Below are 10,586 nucleotides of genomic sequence, written 5' to 3' on the forward strand. Positions count from 1 at the left end.
AAGTATGTCTCATAAATTCTAATGTGTTCATCCAGCGTATATTGTAATTAACCTGTGTTTCCTCTTCATTAGCACAACGCTCCAATTCCACAAGGGGGACGAGGAGCCATTCAGTTTGTGACACAGTATCAACATTCAAGCGGACAGCGGAGAATTCGCGTCACTACAGTCGCAAGAAAGTAAGAAAACACGCAAACACACACACACATATATATATCTATAGCATACATGAGTAATACATGTCATCTGTCAAACTCAGTTTGCACTAGGAGTCTCACCATTCTGTACCCTGGTTTGGTTTGACGAGCCTGACCCTCTTGTATACAGCATGTCCCAGCAAGCCCAACTTCACACTGAGCATCCTCCATGGAACTATTAGCTATGGGAATAATTACTATTTGTTCTATTTTTTTTTTTTTTTTTTTAACTGTAATGATATAATGAAAATGATAAAGCGGGTTAAAAGCCAGTGATATAGACAAAGTGACCAAGTTCAAAATAATTTTTAGTGCAAGTTATATAAAGTGTGTATATATATATATATATATATATACTAAAAGCTTTGCCAACATACTAACAGATATGCTATGATGGATTAGCTTTATTACCTTTATTTACCGAAGACTATCTAAGTATTAAAAAAACTGCACTATGTACAAAATAAATGTTCAAGTAATTTATTTAAAGAAATTACCAGCTTAACACATGTTATCGCTGTTATTACAGTATGTGAACATAGCCTTAAAGGAGATGTCTGGCGTCTGACATTTTTTTTCAAAAGAGGAGGTGGCTGGATATAACAACATGCACCTACCTCCCCGGCTACAGTGCAGGGGTCCACTGTCACCTGGTCCGGTTGCCCCAGCCTCTTTCTGGTCTGAGCGGGGACCGGGTTGTGGCATGTCAGCCCCACTCAGGCAGTCAGTAGGCGAGACAGGACCCCACTACGGCAGCTGACTGGCTAAGCAGCTGACACGGGTTGGATCGGGTGACGGTGGACCCTGCACTGGAGTCGGGGAGGTAGGTGCATGTCATGTTCAGCCACCTTCTGCCCGACTCCCCACCCCTCTTCGGCTTGGAGTTTTATTAGTTAGGGTACTTTTTTATGGCCCGATAATAACTCTAAACGAGCGCAGATCTGCTAGATTGGCGCTTGTTTACTGGGCCTTTTACTCGGCCCGATAACAGTTTAACAAGGGCTGCATGGACGAAAGGGGGAGTATCTTGTCAGCTAAGACAGGCCGTTCTGAAGATGCATCGTGCGGGACCTGGGGAGAAGCAGAGCGTAGGAGGAGCCCTGGACCATGGATAGGTAATGTATCCACTTTACAAATATTCAGCTGCCGACTGCGCACCACTATTACACGTAGCGATGCGCGGTCGGTGCCCGACAATTATAGGTCCGAACCTATATCAACGATCAGCCGATGATCGTTGTGTTTATTACATGCAACGATAATCAGCCGGATAGGGCCGATTATCGTTTCGTGTAATAGTACCCTTAGTGTATTATTTTTGACCTGCTAGATATTGGTGGCCAATCCATTTTGAAGGGTGGATCTATGGGCATGCAATAGAACCAGGTTAGATCACATGCCCATAGGGGATGTACCTGATACCTGATGCTACGTGACTTTATTGCATCCTGTCCTCCTTTACTTTTGCAAGATTGGAGCAACACACAGACATATGGATCACTCCCTAGATAAAACAAGCAAGACTAAATAATAAAATGCATTTGGCACAACTTAGTCCACAATCTTAAAGGGTTAAAATATGTCGTCCTTATTGGAAATTAAAAATCAAGATAATGTCATTGCTTTTTGTAAAATGACCTAAAACCAGACACCAGATGTTGCAGAGTCTCTCAGGCCCATTATGGGCCATTTCATTACCAAAAGGAAGGGGAAATGGAGGAAATCGCACAGTTAGGATGCCGTATCAGCACATGCTATACATTATTAGAGGAGAAGTATCGTTTAGCCCATAGCCACTTATTACCAAATTGAGTTAGTCGCAGCGAGATAACAGGATGAAAGGGGGAGCGTCTTACCATGGGTGACAATATAATCCATTGTAGTATGGAAAATGCTGAGTGAATTTGACTGAAATCCAAATCTATGACAAGTTTTATTTGGGGGGAAAAAAACAATCTTCCGTTGTTGACATGAAATTGCACATTTTTTGTTGGTTGACAAGGACAAGGCTGGGTTCACACTGCGTTTTTGCAATCCATTTTGTTATGCAGCATGTGGGGGGAGGGGGGAAATTGATTTCAAGTAGGAACTTACTTCTCCCTGTGTCCACGGGGATCGGCTGGACCCCCGCCGGAGGTCATTACCCTCCCCAAGTTGTGATGATGCCACGACTTGGGGGAAAAGGCCTGTCCTGGCTGATGGACTAGCCGCTCAGCCAATCAGTGACTGGTGTGGCATCCCACCCACAGCTGCGTTGTGATGTGGACAACCCGGAGACCCAGAGACCAGCAGGGGTCCTGTGGCCCGTCCCACCTTGCACCGCAGGCTCCCCCCCCCCCCCCTCCCCCTTTGCAGGCTGTCGACTTTTAGAAATCGCCGGACTTCTCCTCCTTAAACTTCCATTTTGTCCTTTTTCTAGCTGGGCAGATGCTCAGACTCAGATCCAAAATATTGCTGCTTCCTTCGATCAAGAGGCCTCTGCTATCCTAATGGCAAGATTGGCTGTGTATAGAGCAGAGACTGAAGAAGGCCCAGATGTCTTGAGGTGGCTAGACCGGCAGCTTATTCGCCTGGTAAGATAACATGCATGCAAAAATACATGTCTATTAAAGTGTGTTGGTTTCCCATCTGTTCTGCAAAGCTTTGTACAGAGATGCAGCTCACGCTCGACGGTACGGTTTCCAAGGCAAGCATCCAGTGCCCAGCGAGTTTTGTGAGCAGGACTCATAAACTAAATAGAGAAAAAAAATCACCAAAGTCCCAAAATATATATGTTTAACATATTTATTGAATAGATATTAAAGGGAACCTGTCACCTAGACAATGCTATCTAACCTATCGCCATCATGTTATAGAGCAGGAAGAGCTGAGCAGATTGATATATATCTTTGTGGGAAAAGATTTGGTATAACTTGTGACTTGTCTATTGAAATCCCTGATCATTCTGTGTTAGGAGTCCAGTGGGCGGTGTCACTCTATAGACTGGACTTTTAAGCATGGAAACATCAGAGATTTCAATAAATAAATTATAAGTTATACTGAATCTTTTCCCATAAAGATATATATCAATCCGCTCAGCTCCTTCTGCTTTATAACATTATGCTGATAGCTTAGGTGGAATTTTCATGGTGACAGGTTCCCTTTAAATAGAAATAATTTCAAAGGGAAGATCAGAGTAAGCCTCTGCAATGGTTCATCACCTGTATGTAAGCAGATGATTTTTCCTTTATTTTAATAGTGCCAAAAGTTTGGAGAGTATCACAAGGATGACCCCAACTCCTTCCGGTTCTCCGAAACCTTTTCACTATACCCCCAGGTATGTATTATTGTGAGGGATTACCTTTCTCGCTTGAATCCTTTTGAATAAGCACTGTCTTTTGTAAAAGCTTTTGACATGTCTTTGGGTCATGCCAAAAGTGGTCTGCACTCTTACCTGTCTCCAGATTGAGTAGGACAATTGGCCCATGTAAAAGGGCCTGCCATCCACCAATGAATGCGAATGTGCAGGCGATAATAAGTGTGAATGCACACACAATCGTTTGATTTATCAAGCTTTGTAAAGGCTGTGTAAATAAACACCGATCACCGGCCTTGGTGCTCCTTAGCTGGAGTCTGTTTGCCATCATTAAAGGGCCCGTACACACCTTACTAATATGCATTTGTAGATGTCCAGTGGAGGTATAATCTTAGCAAGTTGTGCTGTCGTAACACAGAATTGTCTTTTTTTCTTCACCTCTTTAGTTCATGTTCCATTTGAGAAGATCACCGTTTCTGCAGGTGTTTAACAACAGTCCCGATGAGAGTTCCTATTATAGACATCACTTTATGCGGCAAGATCTTACCCAGTCCCTTATAATGGTGCAGCCCATCCTGTATTCCTACTCCTTTAGTGGTCCTCCAGAGGTACGGTCACTTGTAGAGTCAAGATCTGTCTACCAGAATACCTCTTAAAGGGGTTGTCCGGCGAAAAAAATTATTCACAGAATAACACACATTACAAAGTTATACAACTTTGTAATGTATGTTATGTCTGTGAATGGCCCCCTTCCCCGTGTCCCACCACCCCCACCCGTGTACCCGGAAGTGTGGTGCGCTATACATTACCTGTCACGTGCCGACCACGGTCTCCGATCTTCAGTAGTGACGTCTTCTTCGGGAGGCCAGCGGATCTTCCCGAGTGCTGGCCGCCCTCTGCAGCGTCATCCGAAGCTCAGCCGCGATTGGCTGAGCATAACTGTGCTCAGCCAATCGCGGCTGAGCGGCTGATGACGCGGCCACGTCATCAGCTGCTCAGCCGCGATTGGCTGAGCACAGTTATGCTCAGCCAATCGCGGCTGAGCTTCGGATGACGCTGCAGAGGGCGGCCAGCACTCGGGAAGATCCGCCGAACTTACGAAGAAGACGTCACTGCTGACGATCGGAGACCGTGGACGACACGACATGCGGTGAGTATAATGCACCACACTTCCGGGTCTAGCGTGGGTGGGGGGAAACACGGGGAAGGGGGCCATTCACAGACATAACATACATTACAAAGTTGTATAACTTTTTAATGTGTGTTATTCTGTGAATAATTTTTTTCGCCGGACAACCCCTTTAAAGGGAGTAAATGAATACAAATTCACATGGTTGTATGTTTCATGAAGTGCCGGTTTTTCTGCAGACTCTAGAGAATGAGCATGCTTGAGTCTGATCATGTGATATTGTCACCCCCTTTCCATATCAGGAGTCCTATATCCTGGACATTTTTATATTTTACCGTATAAAGGATTTCTTGGTGGTCTCTCCCCTTAGAAATGCATGTTATTGCTGGTAGACAGTGCTGTATGGGGCCTCATATCCCCTGCTACATGTGATATCATTGGCACCTAAGCCCTGCCCTCTCCACGGCATCATCGGAATGGGCTGACCTAGAGGCCTAGGCATCATCTCCTCTGATACACCCCAGAGGGGGCGGGGCCTATGCCTCTAGGTTGGTCCGTTCCAATGACACCATTGAGGGTGCGTGACCTTAGCGCCATTGACGTCACAGAGGGGTGGGGCCTATGGTGCTGATGTAGGTAGGGATATAGGGGCACGACAGCCGTGAAGCCCCGCCCATACGGTATAGTCCACCAACAAAAACATGCATTTTTGAGGGGAGAGACCACCAAGAAATACTTTTTACGTTGAGGCTACGTTCACACGTAGCAAAACTAGCGGATTTCCGCGGTGGAATCGTCCGTCGCGGAATGCCGTTAGCCTCCCTCTCATAATGGGAGTCTATCGGAGGCGCACGCTGAAGAATGAACATGTTCATTCTTCAGCGCAGAGAGAGCAGCAGCGCGCGCCTCCCATAGACTCCCATTACAAGAGGGAGGCTAACGGCATTCTACTAGTTTTGCTATGTGTGAACGTAGGCTAAGATAGGAAAGGTTGAATGCAGCCCTAAGGCCATAGGCTGTATCTATGTTTTCCCAGGCTCCCTAGGGCTGCATCCAACTTCTTCAGCATTCAAGTACCGAACTATCGGACTTGAGCATGCTCATCTGTAGTGGACACTGAAACTGTATGGGGGAGATTTATTAAACATGGTGTAAAGTGAAACCGGCTCAGTTGCCCCTAGCGACCAATCAGATTCCACCTTTCATTTTCCAAAGAGTCTGTGAGGAATGAAAGGTGGAATCTGATTGGTTGCTAGGGGCAACTGAGCCAGTCTCACTTTACACCATGTTTGATAAATCTCCCTCATAGGGTGTATTTATACGGTAATGCAAGAAGCCTCCTTTATACATGTGTACAGCACAATATTTTATTTAAAAGGTTTTTATCAAGATACACATCACCTATCCCCAATGTTACGCATGGAAGCTTCCAGAGAGAGTAGTCCACCTGGCAGCCGCTTACCTCTCCTCTGCCCCATTTACAACACATGAATGTTTGGCGCATGTCGGGTACACGTGAAATAGCTGCCGTCTGAACAAACCATTTTGGCTATGGCTATTGAAGGCTTACCATTTTGTATTATAGCAAATTGCCTCTAGTATTATTACACAGAAGGACCCATCGTACTCGTCTTCTTCGTGTCCTTAAAAACACACTGCGCGCGCCATATTCTGCGATCATTTAAAGGGTTACGCCGCTAAATGTTTACTTTCCGTCTGTGACTAATATGATATACCGTAGCAAACCACTAATGTGCCGTTTAGTGCTGCAGAGCCTCGCCTTCCTGTAGCCGTAATTGCAGGAATGATTAACCTCCAGCTCGGCAGGAGCCATCAGCGGCCTCTCCAGGTGCCAGAGTGGTGTTTACACTGGTCACTGCCAAATGAAGAAAGCTGATATTTGCCTATGCGGTTCTGAAATCATAATGCACAGATTAGAGAGACGCTCTGTGTGTCTCTGACAAATTTAACCCCCTCTGCACCACATTATATTGATGTCTGCCCTTTAAGACCAGGTTGTACCTGACATAGGCCGATAACCCTATAGGCCGGGTCAGCTTCTTACTAATAAATCATGATTTTTGATCAGCAAAAGTAGTGTCTAACAAGCCCTAGGACCCAAAGTAGAATCTCCCTCCTTTATTTGATATTTAGAGTGCAGTTATGATGTCAGGGGTAGAGAAACTTGGCTTGTTTATTGTCCTCTGTGTCCATGAGTCTTGCTGTAAAGCAGGGATGGGGAACCTTTGGCCCTACAGCTGTTGCAAAACTACAATTCCCATCATGCCTGGACAGCCAAAGCTTTAGCTTTGGCTGTCCAGGCATGATGAGAATTGTAGTTTTGCAACAGCAGGACAGCTGAGGTTCCCTACCCCTGAATTAGATCATATAAAGAACACATATGTGCAGGGTCTGGTCCCAGCCAACAGTTGTCATGTCATGAGCCATCCAGGTATCTGTATATGATATAATCAGCATATATGTACTAACTATATACAGCACTTTCCTAATATAACTCTATTTGCAGAGTGCCTGTGAGATAGGATAGCAAACTCCAAAGTTTATTGGCTCTAATGTAAATCACTTACATTATATCAAATGTATTAAGTTTCACTAAAACGCATTCATGCACATCCATTTTTTGCTTGTTTTCGCAGCCTGTATTGCTGGATAGCAGCAGTATTCTCCCAGATAGGATCCTTCTAATGGACACATTTTTCCAGATTCTGATTTACCATGGTGAGGTGAGTTTCATTCATTGCTTTATTGATGGAATATTCCCGAATACATCGGATATGGGTTTTATTCATGTCGAGTTTATACTTTTTGTTCACTTGTTTTTAATCCATCATTCTTTAAACTAGACTATTGCACAGTGGCGAAAAGCAGGCTACCAGGATATGCCCGAGTATGAGAACTTCCGACATTTGCTGCAGGCTCCTGTTGATGATGGACAGGAGATTCTTCACTCTCGTTTCCCAATGCCTCGCTACATAGACACTGAACACGGAGGGAGCCAGGTAAGTGGTTATAACAGAGAAATACACTCCACACAATGTAGAAAGACATGGACATGTACACAGGCATCTCCCTTTCAGAATACAGGGACCAGGGTCCTACTTGTTTAAACACCACTATGAATATAATAATGCTTTGTTCTTTAAAGTGCACCTGTTATAATTTTCCAAATCAGTATGGGATGTGCTATACAGCAAGTTTGCAAGTTACATTCATTATTTTAAATTTTTTAGTTCTCATGCTTTAAATCATGCTATACTTACTTGTATCCAGGTCCAGTCTCCTGAAGGCAGCTTTATAACATGCTATATATACTTGTATCCAGGCCCAGTCTCCTGAAGGCAGCTATATAACATGCTATACTTACTTGTATCTAGGTCCAGTCTCCTGAAGGCTGTTGTATAACATGCTATGCTTACTTGTATCCAGCTTTAGTCCCCTGAAGGCAGCTTTATAACATGCTATATATACTTGTATCCAGGTCCAGTCTCCTGAAGGCTGCTGTATAACATGCTATACTTACTTGTATCCAGGTCCAGTCTCCTGAAGGCAGCTATATAACATGCTATACTTACTTGTATCCAGCTTTAGTCTCCTGAAGGCTGCTGTATAACATGCTATACTTACTTGTATCCAGGTCCAGTCTCCTGAAGGCTGCTGTATAAAATGCTATACTTACTTGTATTCAGGTCAAGTCTCTTGAAGGCAGCTATATAACATGCTATACTTACTTGTATCCAGGTCCGGTCTCCTGAAGCTTTTAAGCCTGGTTAAAAAAAAAAAAAAAACGCAGGAAGTACCGGTCAGTACAGAGTGTCACAACTCAATGCATCCATCAATCTAATGACTAACTTCTCTGTGAGCGCTCGCATGACTGAGACTTCTTGCAAGTCTCTTTTTTTTCAACCAGCACAAGACTAAGGCACCTTTTACACAGCCTGATATAAGGCAGTGCAAGGACACAAACGACTTTACACAGCAAGATTAATTGAGTGGCTGGGCTGCACAAACAATCCTTGTATTATTTGGCATATATCCGTGCCGTTAATTTCCAGATCATACAGCAGTGCATACTTACCTAGTGCCCTGCTGTGTGATCCCTTTCTCTGATTCTCCCATCCAGCCACTGTGTCTTAAGGCTTCCCAGCCTCCTCCAGCTATAAATCATTCTGGGGGAGGTGGGGCGGCCTGAAGATACAGCAGCTGGACGGGAGAGTCGGATGCCGGATCATGCAATGCATGTGTGATCTGCACGCTGCCGGCGGGATATCTGGCTAGTCCTGTGTTTCAAGACTCTTTAATGAGGCTCCACAGGCTTTTCTTTTGCATATTCATGTTTCCCAGGGGGCAATGCACCTAAGATTTCACTGCATTGAGCGCTTTCACTAGCAGCGTTATCTTTGGCTGGTCTCCCTGCTTTGTTATAAAGCATGATAAGTAAAAAAAAAAAAAAATAATGAATTTAAATTGTAAACTTGCTTTATATCACATCACCTACTGATTTTAGGTTTTGAAAGTTAAAACGGCCGTGACACTTTAAATTGGGACCAGGCTAATCTTTGAGGAGAGTGTCATAAAGACACGTGGAGACTTCTATTCCATTCATGTTCTATTGGGATTTCTGGGAAGAAGGATACGCTAATCAGCTCACTGGCGCCATCTTCTGGAGGTAGCTTTCCCTTCAAGTCAGTGTTTGGATTTACTGCACTGATGCTGTGTATAAGACCTTAGTCGGTGGACTAGTAGAACAGAACGGATCAATAGGATGAATTTAAACACATTCAATGAATTGAAGACCGATTGTTGTATTGTTGTATTGTTGTATTTTCTAGGCTCGCTTTCTGCTTTCCAAAGTCAATCCTTCTCAGACTCATAACAACATGTACGGCTGGGGACAGGTCAGTGCTCATGGAGATCTATGCTCTTGTATCATTTGCGCTCAATGGGGCGGGTAAAGTGAAACTGGCCCAGTTGCCCCTAGCAACCAATCAGATTCCACCTTTCATCCCTCACAGACTCTTTGGAAAATGAAAGGTGGAATCTGATTGGTTGCTAGGGGCAACTGAGCCAGTCTCACTTTACACCATGTTGGATACATCTCCTTATATACTCACAATTAACCTTCCTTTCAGGAAACTGGGGCTCCCATTCTCACAGATGATGTCAGCTTGCAAGTTTTCATGGACCACCTTAAGAAATTAGCTGTTTCCAGTGCAGCCTAGATGCGTGAATGGACATTATGCATCAGAAAGCAATCTTTACTAGGCCTCTCGTGTCCTAGCTTCCATACTGACTTCTCATCTATCATGCTTTTTTGTTGTTTGTAACTTATGCACATGCTGCCTATCTCTTCTTAGTTTGCAGTATTTAGACATATATGTACATGTATACGTATATACATGGACAAACATGTCTTAGAACAAATTATCTACAGGCAAAACTGTAGTTTTATTTTGTAGCCTAGCCTATAGCTATTTTGTAGCTTAACAGGCATCTGAAAGCTCTATATCATATTCAGAGCTCAAGTGTCAAGGAGGATGTGCTGAGCTGCAACATGCAAGCCTCCCCCCTCCCCACCCTGCATGATGGATGTACAGGGCTCAGCTTCCAGCACCTTAAACAGGGATAATGGTAGAGGGAGGAGGCGTGCATGCTGCAGCTCAGCAACACCTACTTGACACTTGAACATGATTTAGAGCTGATAGACCCCTTAAACACCACACAATGTGAACAGTAACACTTGTTTTTAGTAAACTATGGATATAAACTTCTACATTTGGTCACATGTAGTGGAGAAGGGCAGAGAGGAAAGAAGCCATACAGACAGATGTGCGTGAAAAAAATATTTATATTTGCCATTAGTTCATTATTATTAAAGCCAATATTGTGTCGGGACAGATTAAAAAGAAAACGTTTTTTTAGTGACTGGTATTCTTTAAGGCTGGGT

General features: G+C 44.0%; 1 protein-coding gene across 1 annotated transcript in view; it reads left to right on the plus strand.

Annotated features, from left to right (window-relative positions):
* Nucleotides 1-10,586, plus strand: part of SEC23A (SEC23 homolog A, COPII coat complex component) — a 54,774-nt gene extending 44,188 nt beyond the window's left edge. Inside the window, exons 13-20 of the mRNA XM_069951373.1 lie at nt 73-179; nt 2,617-2,770; nt 3,436-3,513; nt 3,939-4,100; nt 7,279-7,365; nt 7,486-7,641; nt 9,472-9,537; nt 9,772-10,586. Of these exons, the coding sequence (XP_069807474.1) occupies nt 73-179; nt 2,617-2,770; nt 3,436-3,513; nt 3,939-4,100; nt 7,279-7,365; nt 7,486-7,641; nt 9,472-9,537; nt 9,772-9,861 (900 nt within the window). The 3' untranslated portion in view covers nt 9,862-10,586. The remainder of the gene's footprint in view (nt 1-72; nt 180-2,616; nt 2,771-3,435; nt 3,514-3,938; nt 4,101-7,278; nt 7,366-7,485; nt 7,642-9,471; nt 9,538-9,771) is intronic.

The sequence above is a fragment of the Dendropsophus ebraccatus genome, chromosome 13, assembly GCF_027789765.1.
Source record: "Dendropsophus ebraccatus isolate aDenEbr1 chromosome 13, aDenEbr1.pat, whole genome shotgun sequence".
NCBI lineage: Eukaryota > Metazoa > Chordata > Amphibia > Anura > Hylidae > Dendropsophus > Dendropsophus ebraccatus.